Source organism: Brassica napus, chromosome A3, assembly GCF_020379485.1.
Source record: "Brassica napus cultivar Da-Ae chromosome A3, Da-Ae, whole genome shotgun sequence".
Classification (NCBI taxonomy): domain Eukaryota; kingdom Viridiplantae; phylum Streptophyta; class Magnoliopsida; order Brassicales; family Brassicaceae; genus Brassica; species Brassica napus.
The window spans coordinates 18056368-18074750 of record NC_063436.1 but is presented as its reverse complement, the minus strand read 5'-3'; the positions used below and the strand labels follow the sequence as shown (position 1 = coordinate 18074750).

Below are 18383 nucleotides of genomic sequence, written 5' to 3'. Positions count from 1 at the left end.
ATTAGTGGAGCCATAATCAAGATCTCGAAAAGTTTGGGAGACACCTAGCACATCAATCTTGTAAACTTAACTTCCCATGTGTCTTATCAACTACAAATCCAGTGCATAGGGTGAAAGTGTATTAGGTTTGATAACCTTTCCATTGATCACGATAGTATATTTATACAAGAGGATGAGATCTTAGGAGATCTATCGTATGAGGATATACACAGAATATACGTAACAACCGTATGGAATAATATCCTAACTAACATAGGGAGCAATTAACATAGAAATCCTCTGAAGTTAACTTCAGGCCAGTCTCATTAGACGAGATTCAATCAGTTTTGTTTTATCTCGAACACCTGATGCCTACTGGGACAATACAACACAAGGAGGATTCATAAAACTCCAAATCTTCTTTTTGGGCAAACTCCCAAATCATGTTGGTAAAGAACAAACATAACTATTCCTAATCATCTGAGCAAAAAATGAAATAAAATTGAGGGAAAGTAAACGTCCATTACGTTCAATAAATGTATTGTTTTCTTACAGTTAGATTTTTAGATTTTAGGTTATAGTCAGATGGACAACTTGTTCACTGGCATATATATTAAACCATTTCTAAACATCAATATTTTATGTCTGAAAACTGTTATATGAAAAACTAATATTACATAAGATGGAATAATATTTAGAGAAATCGGGCTCTATGACACCAGAATAATGCATAATTAGGTTGATAAACAATCACCCTAGCTTTTCTATACGCCGATATAATTTTATGTAATATTGTTGTTTTGTCCTTAATCCCAACCGGCGGAACCTAATGATTTTTTTTAAAAAAATTCTTAATGTTTAACTATGGAAAGTAACTCGTGACACTATTAGCATCACATTATCTTTTTTAACTTGTTTTGATAACTTTTGAAAAAATGAAAGGTTGTCATCGAAGGTTTTACCTTCTTCCAACCCACCGATTTTCTCTCCACAGTCGCCACTGTCGGCCTCCTCTGTGTTTCTTTGACTCCTCGAAATTCATTGCAAAGGGGAAATCGTCCCTTCTTGTTGAATTGGTTGCTAGGAGAGTTCGTAAGTATGATCAGCCTGAAAGACCACCAAAGCCTCATCTCCTTCATATCAGCGATTAGGTTCAGATATGTTGCAATATTGTAAGCTTTTTGTTTTGTGCAATAAATTATATTATTTCATTGTTATTTCTGCTATTTGGAATAGATTCGGCCCTAGTCTATTCTAAGTTGATAACTCTTACCCATCGTTTCTGTTGCATGCCCGATCTGGTAAACTGAGGTAAACGAATTGATTTAGGATTGAAGAATCATATTAGAACTAATATACTATTTGTTTTCTATTTCATCTGACCATCTGTTCCGTTCCATATATATAAATTCTATATTATATCAGATGGTCAATTCTAATTGCATATGTTACTTCTTTACTCGCATAAGCTATTTGGGATTGACACAACTAAACATTTAACCTAAGCGTAAAGTAATCTTATATGCTGTCATTTCCTTTCAACTTTTAAACTAACGTGTGTCTTCATTTTCATTTTGTTTTTCAGGTTTGTCATGGATGAATTAGAAGGGTAACAATATTTCTATACTATTTTATGAAATGGAACATACTATATTTCCTTCAAATTTGGCTCTTCTCTTATTTGCCATGTTTATTAATATATAATTTACTATTTAGTAAGTTATATTTCATTCGATGATTGAAAAAGAGGGTTCAATCTTGTTCATTGTTGTTTCATGTTCTATTGATATGAGTTTTGTATTGGTGTATACATGTCCTTTATGTATGTATATAATTTTGTAAAGAAGAATAATATATTGAACGTAAATAGAATAAAATTTATTATGACATCAAACAAAACAAAACACAATGTGATGTTGAATGGGAATGATATCCATATGATATTGTGTCTTCCACCTCTTTTCTCTAATGCTGTCAATCTTCATTTCTTTTCGCTGCAATTAATCTGAATTTTGGTGTAAGCAGTACACTGTAAACATAGACACTTCAAAATTTGAATAATATATATGTACTGTGTTTATATCGTTTGTTACATTTTATATTCTATTTGCTCATGTAGAATAGAAATACATTGTACTTGCATTTTGAAATTTGGGTTTAGTTTATGAAAGATTGGGGTTGACATTGGATTAATGTTTATATTTTCATGTAGGGTTTATTAATTAGTGGCTAAGGTTTAGTTTATGAAGGATTGGGATTGACATTGGATTAGAGTTTATATTTTCGTGTAGGGTTTAGTGATTAGTTGATAGAGTTTAGTTTATGTACGATTGAGGTTGAGATTGGGGAAAACATTACCACCTTCCATGAAGGCTTAGCCATATCAACATTTGAGAAATATGCTAAGATTATATGTAGATTGCAACTATATTTTCACATTTTCTATTATATATGCTTCATTCTAGAATGGTAATGCATCTTACTGGCATTTCAAAATTTGGATTTAATTTTTGGAAAATTGAAGTTGACATTGGATTAGGATTTATATTTACGTGTAGGTTTAGTGATTAGGTGATATAGTTTAGTTTATACTCTGTGTTGGATTATCTCGTTGTAAGTTTATTGTGGTTATTTTGTTGAAGTACATACCATGATTCAATTATATATCGTTCATGTAGAATAGAAATTAGACTTCTTTGTATTTCTGCTATAAATTGGAATGGAATACAAGATATATTGAAAAGAGTTCTATTTTAGTCCACATATTTACTGTGCACAATAACTCTGTATGCGGTAAATATTTAAGTGATGTGGTCTTTCGTAAGTTATCACCAGTTCACCTCTTCTTGGACTACATAAATCATAGTCGGTGTCATCTATTTCTCCTGCTTTACCGGCAACTTGTTGCAATAAAGGACATAACCAGATCATATGAGGGTTAAATGTCACTGATTCAATTACGTCAAACTCATAGTCAGTTTTTTAATTACATTTCTGTTTTTGGCTATCTCGCAAATTTTCTCTAATATTTATGAATAAACTCATATTACATGTGATTTTGAGTCTAGACTTCTTAATAATCCAAAAAACAAAACTCCTATATGCCAACTTATACAATGAGCCTGACCAACAACTCTAGTTTCCAGCTTTTAAAATAATCAATTTAGACGGTAAATTAGTGAAACGTTTAAAAAAATATATATTTGAAATTAAAAATTAACCTGGATGACGCCTACTCGTTCATCTATTCTACACATGAGTCATCTACGAGCCGTTTAATTACCACCTAACGATTTTTTAACATTGCTATTTGAAATTTGTTATTTTCAAATGATACTGCTTCCCCATTCCAAAACAAACCAGTAAATAATTTATAACATTTCTAGGATACTCAAATGTTCTCATTTATCATATCTTTAAGATTTTGATTGTAATGTCCATATATTACGGGATCTGTGACACAAAGGGAATGGAGCTTCCTATCATATTTTAAAATACTTCTGCATGATCTAAAATTGAAACTCGAAAAAGATGCCAAATGTTTTGATATATATAAAAAACACATGGTACAGTACTATTACAAACATCTTTTGTCAAACCAAACAGAAAAGGAAATATATAGTATTATTTTTGAACAACCACGTTTTAAGGTTCTCGCGTATAACGTGGAAGATTATTGTAATATATATGGGATAATTTTGAGTAGCAAAATCTGATAATCTGCTGACTATATATGAAGGCAGTCATGCATAATTTAGACATAATACTTACTGAAAACACAAAAATATAAAGTCTGTCTACTGTGGATCGAGAGAGAGTTAATATACATGGCGATATCCCACGTCCGGCCTTTGCTTCTTCCTCTCCTTGTATCACTCTTTTTCTTACCTGCTGCTTTGAACGCAACCAGATTCTCGAAATGCGATCGTAAGTAGCGGTTGATGTTATAATTTATTTTGTAATTTTTGATAGAAGAAGGTAAATAAAGTTATCTTGTTTCGTGAACTTCAGAAAAAAAAAATTGTAGAGCGTTTTTTTTTGTAATTGTAGTAAGATGTTGGTATCTTTTTTGTTCCTTTTCTAGCCCGTCATAGCTATCCCATTGCTGCAAGCGGTGTACTTTTCTCCCCAGACGATGACTGGATTAAGACTAGCACTAATGCAAACATTACGCTATCCGCTCAGACATGTAAATAATTCAATTTCTGGTTTTCATAATTATATTTTTTCTTTCTTGATGATTTTCAAGTTAACTCTTCCAGTATTTTTTTTTCTTGGTGTGAACAGACACAAACATCTCTGATGGAGCAACTGTAACATTCAGCATTTGGGGATATATCTCAGACGATAGAAACTACCCCTTATGTGATCTAGTGGCGTGCCCAGTTGCACCTGGCCCCCTTGTGTTTACTTTACCTAACGTATTCACGGAGGAAGAACTAACCAGAATAGTAAGTTTTTCTTTACATTAACAACTAGTCTGAGACTAATTTTATAATCGCTGCATTTCAGATCTCCATTTTGTTGGGTTTTTTAGTGACCTAACAAGACCGCCATTTTTTTTTCCTTACAAAATACTTTTAGAAGAGATACTATACTTATTCGGCCACACTAAAGATAACGGTGGAGAATCAGGAAGACCCGATGATGTGCATCCACTTCGATTGTTTCGTAACAGCTGAAACGGTCCCTGCTTAGGGAAGTTTCCGAGTGAAACTATATGTTCCAAATCGTTTATGAGTCTGATTCTGATCTAATCTTGTATGCATGGTATTTCTAATGATGACATGATGTAACCTCTTTACCTTTTATGTGTAGTCCAAAAAATAAATAAATGTGTTAATAAACACACTTAACCTATTTCTATTTGTCTATGTTTCTAATCTGGTTTTCAAGCACCTTAAATTTTAAAATAGACTGATTAAGTAGTCTATGCGCGCAATTTGTGAAAAAAATGATCCACATTGCCTACAGCTTCAAGTATTGATTTATAAGTGATTGCATCATACACAAAAGCCTTTATCTTCCATCTCTCCCATCATTCTTGCAGCCTCCTCAAACATTCCAGCATGCGCAAAACATCCAAAAAGAGTATTATAAGTTACACCATCAGGCTTAATAACACCATAACGCTTAATAACACCAGAACGCTTCATAGCTTCAAACATTTCTATAGCTCGTCTCAGCGCACCTGTTCTAGCAAATCCATTGAGTATGATGTTATGCGAATTTACATCCGGACTGCAACCGTTTTCTTCCATCTTTCTAAGCAACGTTTTAGCCTCGTTTATAATACCAGCCTTCACCATTCCTGACATAAGCGCGTTGTAAGCATAGACATTAGGACCACTTCCTTGGTTCTTCATCTCGTTGAACAAGTCTACAGCTGAAGAGAGCTTATGGTCAGACAGCTGAAGAAAACGTACGTGTGCATCACGTGGTTTAGTCTATATGGTTTTCGAGTCGGTTTTCCGGTTCTCAAAATCTTGGTTTTGAAATAATACCACCGAATTAAACCGAACTAGATAGTTATCTTAATGTCTTTCTTTTTTTCTTAGTGTTCTTTCCTTTACTCTGCAAATACATCTTTTTTTTTTTTGAGTGATTACATGTCATCTATTTCATGGTAGATACTAAAGATATAATATAGGCTCATTAATTTGAAGCAAAATGTATAATCTACAAATTATTGCATGCATGTGTAAGAACATGGAAACATCAAAGGAATTATATATACTATATTTTGGTCAAATGTATATACTATTTTTGTAACAACCATATTTTAAAGTCCTCGCGTATAACGTATGAGATTATTGTAATATAGGGATATTACTTTGAGTAGCAAAGTCTGATAATCTATAGACTATAAAAGAGAAGGCAGGAATGTAGCATAAACGCACACACAAAAATATAAAGTCTATCTACTGATCTAATCAATATACATGGCGATATCTCACGGCCAGCCTTTACTTCTTCTTCTCCTTGTATCACTCTTTTTCGTACCTGCTGCTTTGGGCAGCTCCCGTGTATTCAGACCTTGCAATAGTAAGTAGCGGTTAATTAATGTTAAATTTTTGTATTTTTTTTTCTTTTGATAAGAAAAGCAAATAAAGTTACTTTGATTCGTGAAAGTTAAAAGAAGAAAATAGTCGTAGTAAGATGCTGGTATCATTTTTTCTTTTTCTTTTTGTTAGTAACTCATCCCTATCCCGTTAGTGTCCGAACTGTGGACATCTCCCCACACGCGGTTGACCGTAGCGGTAATTCAAATATTACCATAGCCGGTTATGCAGGTAAATAATTACATTTCTGATTTTCTTGTCAATTTAACTCGTCCAGATATAAAAAATACAATTGGTATGAACAGGCATACAAATCCCTGATGGAGCCACTGTAGTTGTCAACGTTTCGGCACCTTTTCTGGTCAATCCATATGTATCTATTAAAACCTTCCCCATCTGTGATATCACCGAGTGCCCTGTTAGGCTATTTGGCCGCTTTGCATTTACTGTACCTAACGCATTCATTCCGAAAGAACTAAATGGAGTAAGTTTTTCTATACATTAACAACTAGGCTGAAACATATTCAATAGTCGCTTCATTTCAGACTCCTTTTTGTTCGTTTTTATAACGACCTAACGAGATCGCTCTTTTCTTTCAATTGAAATACTTCAGCTGTTAAATATCGTTACACTAAGCATCAAGGTGGAGCAAGAGAAAATTATGTGCGTCGTATTCAATTGTGTGGTTACCGGTCGTAGGTCTACATAAGCTACCGATTGAAACTATGTTCCATGTCCTTTATGAGTCTGATTTACTCTTGTATGCATGGTAATCCTAATGTTTCTATCCTTTTTACCTTTATGTTTGTGTCGTCCAATAAATAAAAAAAGCGTGTTTATAAACACATTTAACGTATTTCGATTTGTCTATGTATATTTAATCTGGTTTTCAAGCACCTTAAATTTCAAAAGAATTGTTGTTGTATTTTCCATTTCGTAACCTAAAGCTGGAATATTAAATATAAGTAGATTTGGTGTATTTTCCATACCTTCCATATTGGAGGAACATATTCTTTTTATTATAAAATGCTAGTAAAATCTGGCGTGTTTTCCATGTTGGAATCTATGCTGACTTATTAAGTGGCTCTCAAGGTATAACCAAAGCCTAACATAAGATATTGAAAGAATAGCATATGAAGAATAGATGAGTTTCAATCAGTTTTTATTTTTGTATGTTCCAAGTGTTTTATGAGTAAATGAGTCCGATCTACTTTTTTGTATGCATTGTTATCCTAATGTTTGTATCCCCTCTTTACCTTTTTATGTATCGTCCAACAAATAAGAAAAGCGTGTTAATAAACACACTTAACCTTTCTCTATTTGTCTATGTTTTTGAATCTGGTTTTCAAGCACCTTCAATTTCACAAGACTTCATTCAGAGTTTCAGACACAGCAAGCTGCTCTTTTCTAAAACTAGATAGAGTCACGGTGTGTTAAGACCTAAACAGTAGAGGGAGACGGAGAGCAAATAGCTTTGTCGATAAAATTAAAACAGAGTAAGAAATTAGCAAACGTTTCTCGTGAATCCTGAACTGTAGCATACCACAGTAATCAGACCTTACATAACAGTCTGGAGTGATATCAAAAACCCTCCATGAACTATACTTTACATGGTAGATCTCATGCAAAGGTCTCACCAACAAATAAGGGTTCCAACTTCCAAGGCACGAGCCTAGTGTACTCTTCAGTTACGTATAACAACAAACTATCGCAGTGGTATACTCCAGTTTAGCTGAATTGTTTAGGCTAATAAGGTTACCTCTAGGCCCTCATAGATAGATGATCAAAGTCCACTTCCATCCCTTCTGATGCTGCTTGAGCAAGATAGATGGTTATCTCTTTCTTTCTTTTTTTGTTTAAAGTGTTCCCACTCTTTGCAAATATCCCGGATCATAGAACATCTTTTACATGATCCACATTGCCCACAGCGTCAAGTATTGATGAGTAAGTGATTGCATCATACACAAAACCTTTATCTTTCATCTCTCTCATCATGCTTGCAGCCTCATCAAACATTCCAGCATGTGCAAAACATCCAAGAAGAGTATTATAAGTGACACCATCAGGCTTCACAACACCAGAACGCTTCATAGCTTCAAACATTTCTATAGCTCGTTTCGGCGCACCTGTTCTAGCAAATCCATTGAGCATAATGTTATGCGAATTCACATCCGCAATGCAACCGTTCTCTTCCATCTTTCTAAGCAACGAATGAGCCTCACTTATCATACCAGCCTTCACCATTCCCGACATAAGCGCGTTGTAAGCGTAAACATCAGGACCTCTTCCTTGGTTCTTCATCTCATTGAATAAGTCTACAGCTTCACTGAGCTTCCCGCATTTCCCAAAATGTTTGATCATCACAGCGTACACTCTAGAACTCACATTCCCAAAATTCTCTTTCAGCTCCTTAAACAGCTCGTTGGCAGCTTCGTATCTTTTCGCCTTCCCAAGAGCGTTTATAAGGCTGCAATACGCTGCAGGACAAGGCGGAAAGCCTATCTCATCCATCTCCTCAAGCAGCAAAAGAGCTTTCTCCACTCTATTGGTTTTACAATAACCATCTATAAGGATGGAGTAAGTGAACTCGCTAGGTGAAACACCTTCCCCCTTCATCTTATTAAACCAAGTACTCACTTCTGCGACCGGTGCTTTCGACTCAAACAGAGCTTTAATCACAGTGTTGTACGAAACAACAGTGGGAGTACATCTCCACCTCCCCATCTCATTAAAGACACTCAACAACTCCTCCACTCTACCCACTTTGCCTAAAACGTTCATCAGATTGTTTAAAAACACAACATCAGGACTCAAACCATCTCTAACCATGTTCTTATACAAACCATATGCTTCTTCCACTCTCCCTGCTTTACCAAGCCCTTTTACAAGCTCCGTGTAAGTATAAACACTAGGCAAGCAACCTTCTCGTCTCATCTCCTCGAAAAGATCCAAAGCTTTCTCAACTTCACCCACCTTAAAGTAAACTCCCAGCAAAGTAGTGTATATCTTCTCCGTTGGCTCCAAATTATTTTCCCTCATCTCATCAAACAACCTTATAGCAGAATCATAACGACTTAACTTATCATAAGAAGATATAACCGCGGAGTACGTAACCGTATCCGGAAAACAATCCCCTTCATTACACATCTCACTATAAACCTCATGAACTCTCTCGTGCTGTCCTTCTTGCATCAGCATCATAATCACAGAGTTGTAAGTGCTCGAATTAGGTTTGCACTTGCGTCCTTTCGCCTGATAAAACACAGACAAAGCCTTGCTAACCATCTTAGCTCTCCCCAACGCCTTCACAACCTCAGAGAGCATCCCTGGACTGACGCTAACATAAGTATTACGAACCACTTCTTGTATCGTTCTGTACATCTCACCGTAAAGCCTAGCTTCTTCAAGGCAGCGTATCAATGCCATGTAAGTGGAGGAATCGTGCTGAAAGTTTCTTCTTTTACCAGCCCATTTGAAGAACTGGGTCTTGACGTTGATCTCGACGTCTATCTCGAGGACTGAACGGACCAGACGGTGGTCTACTTTGAGCTTGAGGACCTCTAGAGCTTTCTCGGCGTCAGGTCCCCATTTGAAGATTTTGAGGATTCTGATGAATCTCTCGTCTAGCATCCGCACTGAAGGGTCTTTTCTAGAGAGTTTCCACTTCTCTTGTGGGTTCTCTGAGTACTCTGGGTTTGGAAGACTGAACATCTGAACAATCTCGCTTTCTGCGAAACGAATTGTTTTGAGAGTCAAAAAAACCATAAAGGTGAAACCTTTTCTACTAAAAAATCTAAACTTTAGGAGGATATGATGTGCAGATAACCTGTTTGTTTAAATCTCTGAGAGAGGTGAGGTAGCGTTGAGACGCTTCGCTTCACGAGAATTGATCGAGACGTTATGTAGGCCATTTTTATAAACGGGTTAGGAGCTTCGAAGAGTTATACTATTCCGGCAGTTAAGGATCGGTGTGTTTGGAGTCGCCGTCGTCGTCGGAGGTGGTTTTAGCAAGAGAACGGCGGAAAAATGATTAAGAGAGGTTAAGGATCAGACAGCTGAAGAAGACGCACGTGAGCCTCACGGGTTTTATACGGTTCGGATTTTTTTGGTTTCTTTAGATGTCACCGAATTGAACCAAACAATTTCGGTTCTGGGTGTTGTTATCTATTCTGAATTGAACCTAAATCGGTTTATATACCGTTTTATTCGGTTAACTTAGTAAAAAAACAAAATTTGTTATGTAATCGATTTATTTCGGTTTATTTAGTTGTTACATATTCCTTCCATTTTCAAAAATGTATGTTTTATAGTCTTCACAAATAGTAAAAAACATTTTAAATTTTAATTATAAATATATTATTTTCTCTGATTATTTTTCATTATTATCAAAATTTAATAAACATAATTATTATTTTCAGAAGTTACAATTTATCATTATTATGTAATATAAAAGTACGTTAAAAATGTGAAAAGATTATTTTTTTTCTAAATCTTGATTATTCAAAAGGGAGGGAGTATCAAATTGTTTGGTTTCTGCTTGCTGAACCAAACCAAACCAAAAACCACCGATTGAATTTTTAAACTGATCAGTACAACACAAAAAGGAAGCTCCGTTTTCTTTTTTCTTTTTTTTTTGTTTGTTTGGGTTCTCAGTGGATTTGCCATTTGCCACACATTCCCAATCTCCAAATAAACTTTTACTTCTTCTTCCTTCCCCGGAGAAGAAGATGGGTGGTTTCCTCATAGGAGGCACTTGCTCCTCCCCTTCTCCTCCTCTCCACTCTTCTCGCTTCCTCCCTTCTCCATCTCCTCCTTCTCAGTTCCTGCTTCTCTGCTCTAACAATGCCGCCAAGTCAAAGCGTCGCCGACCTCCATCGGCTTCTCTACGCCGCCAAGACGCAAACAACGACGTCAAAAGAAGAGCTTTTGTTCTCGTTGGTATCTCCGTTCTTCCCTTCCTCAAGCTTCAGTCCCCTGCTTTGGCCGATGAAAGTGAGTTCCTTTCTTCTTGTTACTCTTCTGAATCGATAAAAATGTTATCTTTCATTGTTGTGATCATTTTTTGTTTGGAACACCATTGTTGTGATCACTTTCTCTTTTATTATTACAGGAGACGACAATGAGATTAAGACATCAAAGCTTAATCAAGAATCTGAGGTTGTTATATAAACTCTCTTTGCATCCACCATTTGAGTTTCAATAGTGTTTTAGAAGTGATTGAGAGACTTTGTATATTTGCTTTTTTATGTGGTGGATTTAGGTTGCAGTTAGTGAAGGAACAACATCATCACCAAACACTTTTCTCTCTCTCCTAAACGGTCTTGGCATTTTTAGTTCTGGTGTTCTTGGTGCTCTCTATGCACTTGCTCGTAAAGACACCAAAGCTGCTCAAGAAACCATCGATTCTGTAAGCTTTCTCTTCTACAACTTGTTAAACCTTTTTTGCTTAGCAACTTTGTGTGGCAGAATGCTTCTTCTCGCTGCTGGATTTGATCCTTCCTTGCTTACTTACATACAGCTAAAGAACCAGCTGAAAGACAGAGAAAGAGCATTGGTTTTGATGGAGAAAGACTTTGAAGCAAGAATCAAGCGTGAGGAGGAAGAGTGGAACAAGGAACGGAAAAAGGCAGAAGAGGAACGATTCTCATTGATCAACCAGTTGAATTCTGCAAAGGAAGTGGCAGCGGGGTTAGGCAAGGAGTTAAGCAGCGAGAAGAAGATATCTGAGGAGCTTAGAGCTCAGGTTGGAAACCTGCAAAGCAATCTATCAAAGGCTGGTGAAGACAAAAGGGCACTTGAGACTGAGCTCAAAGAAAAGCTTGATTTGATTGAGGGGTTAGAAGATCGGATCAACTTGCTTAGTTTGGAGCTGAAAGATAAAAAAGAAGAAGTTCAAACTATTAGCACATCACTAGCTGAGAAAGAAGAAGAACTGAAGAAACTCAACTCTGCTTACACTCAAACCAGCAGTGATCTCGCTGAAGCAAAGTTACAAATCAAACAGCTTAAGGAGGAAGTCACAAGAACTCAGTCTGAAATAGACTCCAAGAACTCTGCCATTGAGGAACTAAACACCAGAATCACCACTTTAGTCGCTGAGAAAGAAGGTTACATCAAGAAGCTTGACGATGCTACAAAAGACTACAATGACTTGAAACTAACTTCTGAGACGCGAGCAGCTGCTGATGCTGACGTCATAAGAAGTAGAGAGGAGGAGATTCAGAAGATTAATGAAAAGCTGGATCATGCGGTGAAGGATGTTAACGAGAGTAGAGACAAAGTCGCTGACCTTACTGAGAAGTACGAAGACGCAAAGAGGATGCTGGAGATAGAACTCGCTAGTGTACAAAACTTGAGACATGAGCTCGAAGGAACGAAGATAACACTCCAGGCGTCGAGAGAACGTGTCTCTGACCTGGAGAAGATGCTTGATGAGTCGAGAGGTTTGTGCTCGAAGTTTGAATCAGAGGTTTCAAAAGTTAGCGAAGAGTTTGATAAAGCCAAGAAAAGGTATGAAGAGAATCTCGCTGATGAGAGACGAAACGGTGAGGTTTTGGCTAGTGAGCTTGCAGTGGAGAAGGATCATGTGAAGAAAGCTAGAGACGAGATTGAGGAACTGAGGCGTGAGGTCGAAGAAGCTTCTGCCAAGAACCAGAGCCTGCAAAAGGAGCTAGTGGAGGTTTACAAGAAAGGTGAAGCCACTAACAAAGAATTGAAAGAGGAGAAAGAGACTGTTTCGGCGTTGGAGAAAGAGGTGAAGGTGATGGAGAAGCAGATGTTAATGGACACGGAGGCCATGAAGGCCCTTGAGACAGACCTGGAAGAAGCAGTTAAGTCTTTAGACGAGATGAACAAGAACACAGCGACGCTTTCACGAGAGCTCGAGAAGGTGAACACTCATGTCTCGAGCTTGGAGGACGAGAGAGAAGTGCTTCAAAGATCGCTAGAAGAGGCGAAGAAAGCGTCAAAGGAAGCGAAGGAGAACGTGGAAGACGCGCATATCGTCGTGATGAGTCTAGGAAAAGAGAGGGAAGTGCTGGAGAAGAAAGCGAAGAAGCTGGAGGAAGACTTGGGGTCTGCAAAGGGAGAGATACTGCGCATGAGGAGCCAGCAACAGGATTCTATAAAGGCTGTGAATAGTTCAGATGATGAAGAGAAGAGCGATGATAAGGTTGCTGTGAAGAAAGTTGTCAGGAGGAGAAAGAGCAGCACTAGTTCTTGAAAGAGACAAAGGTTGTATAATGAGCAGAACTTGCTTATTATCATATAACTCTAATCTGTGTAAATTTTGACCATTTCATATAGAGTGAGAAGATTGTATCAGGCTATTCATGTCTAAAATTATGATCTCATAAACTATATGTTAAAGATTGAAATTACATTTATTATTATTATTATACAATTGAAACCAAAACACCCTCGAGGAGTTAAGGGCAAGCACCAAAAATTGTTTCTCAAGAGGCTGCTTTAGTCTTCAGAAACAACCATCCTTCTCTAGTAGAAGTTCAAAGTCTCTCAAATTCATGGCTGGCCATGAGCTTTCCATGTAGATGAGAGATCAGCAACAGCTTCACCAACTGTTAGATAAAGTCCACTCAAACCCAATGACTCAATGATCTTGGACTTCTGTAGCTTTTCCATCACACTCCCCACAGGGTTCACCAGCACAAGCTGTTTTGAAAAAGTGAAAAGTTAGCTTGTGTTTTACTACTTAACATAGGTAAGATCTTTGTTTAGAGATAGAGGTTTAACCTGAAGTGATTGCTTCTCCAGCCTCCTCCTAAGTTCAAACACCGCCTCAATCCCACTTGTATCTATGGAAGATACAGCTGAAACAGTTCAAAAAAGAGAAGGCATAAGTAAAGAAGATAAGTCAAAAGCTATGAGCATACCTCATATGAGAAGAGAAGTTACCTGTCATGTCAAGAACTATGCATTTTAAGGTAGTACCATTGTTTTCCTTTATCCGAGTTTCCTCTTCCCTTGTCCATCTCAAGATCCTACATAAAATCATTTCTATAAGAACACACACAAAACATATCAAGAATCAAGTTATTTAGTAATGAAGAAAGTTGTTTTGACTAACCTTTCTTGCAGGTAAGTGCTATTGACAAAGTATATTGGAGATTCAACAGCAAGAATCAAGAAACCATGGATTCTTGAGGCTTCTCTGTATCTTTTAAGACTCTGGTATATCTGAGTCCCTTGGATATTTCCAAACTCTAAAGTGTTTGGCCTGGTTACATGCAACAAGATCTTGATCACTGAAACAACCACCTGTGACAAGAATGTATCAAACTTAGATAACAAACAATCTGAGGATTAGTAAAAACCATAACCATAAATAATATATGTATACTCACTGCTATTGCTAGGCCAAGAGGCACAGAGACTAAGAGAACACCAAAGAAGGCACACATGCAAGTGAAGAAATCGAATTTGTCAACTTTGTAGAGCTTGTAAGCAGCTTGGTAGTCAATGAGGCCTATCACTGCGGTTAAGATGATGGCGGCTAGGATCAAGTTAGGAGTGTAGTAGAAGAGTGGCATCAGAAACAAGAGGGTCACAAGAACTGTCGAGGCCAACACAATGTTGGAAGCAGCTGTTTTTGCTCCAGCATTGTAGTTTACAGCAGATCTAGAGAAAGAACCTGAAGAAAACAATAAAATGTAAGTCGTCAAAAACATTGTTCCTTGGGCCACAAGGTGAATGAGATTGGTTTCTAACCTGTTGTAACATAGCAAGAGGTGCAAGAGCCAACCATGTTCATAAAACCTATAGCCATCATTTCTTTGTTCCCATTAACTTGATAGTTCTTTAGAGATGCAAAGGTTCTCCCAACAGCAATCCCTTCCTGAAAAGTCAATCAAGTCAAAGTGTTAAGCACTTTAGCACTTAACTCTACAATTTACAAAAGGATATAAAGATTTTGTAAAGCTTACTGTAAGAGAGAGAACCCCTGTGATGATACCGGTCTTGATGGCAAGAGCAAGATGAGTACCACTGAAGTACAACATGTTTGATGAAGGTGGATTCAAACCCTTTGGTAGATGTCCAATCTGCATTAAAAAATTGAACTGTTAGAATTTTCTCAATTCAGTTTTCAAAGTAACATAAGTCAAGTCTAGTTAATAATGTTCTTACAAAAGAGATGGCATGAGTCTTGTTCCTGATGAGGAATACAAGAAGAGTTGAGATAACAACTGATGCCAAAGGTGATGCAGCTGATATCCAGAAAAGTTTTGGCTTCCTCATGCTCTGTAAATTCGCCAGAAAATGTTAAATATTCAATCATAGCACAGTCTCTTTTGGTATAATGCCTGAAGTTTTTGCAAGTACTTACAATGTGTCTTGTGGTTAGGAGAATGATCAAGAAGCCAACCCCCATCACAATAGTTTCCCATGACCACTGAAATTGTAGTAAGTAACACTATTAGATAAGGATTTTTTTTATCAAAAAATAAATAAATAAAGAGGAAAGGAATGATTGACTTACTTCGGATCTATGGTTGAAAACAGAGGACATGACAGGAATAAATTGCATTTTGCCAGTGAAATGAACAATTCCAAGAAGGCCCTTAAGCTGTTGAAGTGACACAATCACAGCAGCACCAGCAGTGAAACCAACCAAAGTTGGCTTTGACAAAAAGTCAATCAAAAATCCCAGCCTGAAAAATTTTAATTAAATTTATGTAAATGTATAATACTAATCCAAAGTTGCTGACCATGAAAATTAAAGTGTAAAAACCACTAAGTAGAAGGAAGCATCTTGGAGGTAGACATTAGTACATGTCACCATCAAATCAAGTTATATAGAATCTTGGTCTTTTTTCCATAGAAAAATGTTAGTTATCTCTCTATTCATCATGATTAATGCCCCTTCCATATTCAGTGATAATTCAACAAAAGAGACTTAAGCAAAACTCTGAATATATTCTACACAATGAATTACTAAACTGCAATAATAAGCTTTACTACATATTCTTTTCACATGACGATTGCAGATTCCCCTTATTAGTTTGAGTTTTTGATTGGAAAATCTAAATTCTCTAGGTAATATTCATACCTAAGAAGGCCGAGTGAGGCTTGGAAGAGACCAGCAAAGAAAGTTGAAGTGAATGCCAATTTGAGATATAGAACTGGGTCTTGTGTTGGAGAAACACTCTCACTTAACATGGAGCCCATTACAAGTGATGCAATTGAGACAGGACCAACTGCAAGATGTTTTGAACTCCCAAGAACTGAGTAGATAAGTGGTGGCACAAAACTTGAATCTGCATGCAGCCACAAAACTGATTAATTAGAACCTGATATAGTTTATTACACTGATTAGTCTGCAATCATGTGATGATGGTCGATACTTACAAAGACCAACTATAGGTGGTAAGTTTGCTAGCTTGGCATAGCTGATTCCCTGCAATTTAAATTTCAAAACATAAAAACAAAAATTTGTAAGAAAAACCTTTAATTAAATTAAGTTTTTGGATAATTCTAAGCGAACCCACTATGAAATTAACGAGATTAAAGTATTTTTATTTAAATTTAATAATACATTGAATGACACTAAATAGTCCAAACAAAGGCAAAACATGTTATGTGTTTGCTTTTAACCTTCCGTGTCCAACCAGTAATCCCAACACTAATCAACAATGTAAATGACAAAACCTCGTTGTTACGCCTTTTATTATCCTACCAACATAGCTAGGACTTTAATTATCCTACCAACATATAAACAAAAAAAATCAAATTCTTTTTTGGCCAAAACTGAAAAGAATATGATAACCAAATTAGAAAACTGTAAAACAATTTCGATTTGATAGGATAATAATTTATTTAAAAACAGATCAATTATTTCCATTAATTTTCAATTTTTTGTTTAAATATATAGCTTAAGAATGATAAACCAATTTCGAAAAGGAAATAAAAATATTCACAACAAAACCAGAAAACAACAAAAAACAACTTTTCTAATTAAAAAAGGATTGTTAAGTGGTGAACCTGAGGGATGGCCAGACTGGCAATGGTGAGACCAGAGATAACATCAGACCTAAAAAGCTTGAGATCATACTGAGAACCCCATGTGAATATCGGAAACAAGCTTTGAAGACCAAGAATCACTTTGTTTCTCCATGTTTGGTTCCTAAACCTCTCTAACGGATCATCAGGAAAGAAAACATCAGCAAAGCGCTTCTTGAGTTTCTGAAACGTTGTTTTCTTGGGCGGTAGACAAACGCTGTGTATCTCCACGATCGTTTCTCTAGCGGTTGCGGTGTTGGGAGACGTCATATCTTCTACTCTGTTCGTGCCATGACCCATGGTTTAGAAGGGACTTTAAATGAACGGTTCTTGAAATAATAGAGATGCAGAATTCAATAGGTGATTTGGATGTGATTATGTTTGTAGGATTTTGTGAGGAAAGATGGTATAATTGTGCTTTGTATTTATAGACACTTGGCTCTAAAAGTGTAGTTGGTATTATGGGTAATGACATGTTTTTTTTTGTTTTACAAAACAAAAAAGGAAACTGAAAAGCGGTTTCATGGTTAAGTTTATAGGGGCAAATGCGTCATTTCCCATAATCAAGTTCGTGAAAAGGAAATAAAATCTAAGGAAATCAAATTTTCTGTAGAGAATGGCATATGAACAAATATATGATAAGATCGCAGAACAGGGGAATCAATGGGATATCATATACATTATACACAATGAAAATCATATAAAACTTGATACACAACGAAAATTACTAATTTTTTTAAATATAGTAGTATATCTAATCTATTAAAAAGCATTCCTTTTATAACATTAGATATATCTAGAAGTATAATACTTTTAAAACATTTATATCTCCAGTTCATATTTTACTCCAAAATAAAGTGAAAAATAAAGTAATGAACAAAAAATAAAAATTATTTCATTTATAGAGTGACGATTTTATTTTTTTATTTTTATTCAATTTTCACTCTATTTTGAATTAAAAAATGGAGTGAAAATGAAAATTTTCTAATTGTGTAGGTCAAATTAATTAAAACGCATTTTATGGTAGTTAATGTGTATATTTGTGATGTCAATTTTTCTTATAACTTTTTCGCCAAGTGTGTATATGCATGTCAAATAACCAGAGTAATTCATTGTAGTTAATACATGTGTATTTTGGTCAACTTATGTTTGTAAATGCTCACTCTTGGTTTTCATCATTTTATATTAATATATTTCTTGCTAGAAAATACTCCTTCCGTTCCCAAAACTAAGATTTTCTAAAATATGCACGCTTATTAAGAATTTAATAAATATTTATAATTTAATTTATTTTTTACTTTATTATACACTTTCTAATAACTTTTC

The 18383-nt window shown here is 35.9% G+C and overlaps 4 protein-coding genes across 4 annotated transcripts; 2 read left to right on the top strand and 2 right to left on the bottom strand.

Annotated features, from left to right (window-relative positions):
* Positions 1–3806: 3806 nt before the first annotated feature.
* LOC125607176 (MD-2-related lipid-recognition protein ROSY1-like) lies at positions 3807–4677 on the top strand. The gene is made up of 4 exons (XM_048777011.1): positions 3807–3906; positions 4064–4168; positions 4267–4430; positions 4597–4677. Exons 1-4 carry the CDS (start codon positions 3807–3809, stop codon positions 4675–4677), a joined length of 450 nt encoding a protein of 149 aa, XP_048632968.1.
* A 2824-nt stretch (positions 4678–7501) lies between these two features.
* On the bottom strand, positions 7502–10112 carry LOC106439435 (pentatricopeptide repeat-containing protein At3g16010). Its single transcript, XM_013880874.3, has 2 exons — positions 9868–10112; positions 7502–9769 (listed from the first exon to the last, which is right to left on the bottom strand). Exons 1-2 carry the CDS (start codon positions 9950–9952, stop codon positions 7932–7934), a joined length of 1923 nt encoding a protein of 640 aa, XP_013736328.2. The 5' UTR covers positions 9953–10112; the 3' UTR covers positions 7502–7931.
* Positions 10113–10649: 537 nt separating this feature from the next.
* Positions 10650–13438, top strand: LOC106439433 (MAR-binding filament-like protein 1). Its single transcript, XM_048776471.1, has 4 exons — positions 10650–11033; positions 11152–11198; positions 11302–11448; positions 11560–13438. Exons 1-4 carry the CDS (start codon positions 10769–10771, stop codon positions 13261–13263), a joined length of 2163 nt encoding a protein of 720 aa, XP_048632428.1. The 5' UTR covers positions 10650–10768; the 3' UTR covers positions 13264–13438.
* LOC106439434 (probable sulfate transporter 3.4) lies at positions 13370–17544 on the bottom strand. The gene is made up of 13 exons (XM_048776472.1): positions 17040–17544; positions 16407–16455; positions 16108–16315; positions 15538–15709; positions 15385–15450; positions 15186–15299; positions 14984–15100; positions 14769–14895; positions 14405–14691; positions 14128–14318; positions 13956–14041; positions 13794–13870; positions 13370–13712 (listed from the first exon to the last, which is right to left on the bottom strand). The coding sequence occupies exons 1-13, from the start codon at positions 17355–17357 to the stop codon at positions 13563–13565; spliced, it is 1962 nt and encodes a 653-aa protein (XP_048632429.1). The 5' UTR covers positions 17358–17544; the 3' UTR covers positions 13370–13562.
* Between the last annotated feature and the right edge of the window lie 839 nt (positions 17545–18383).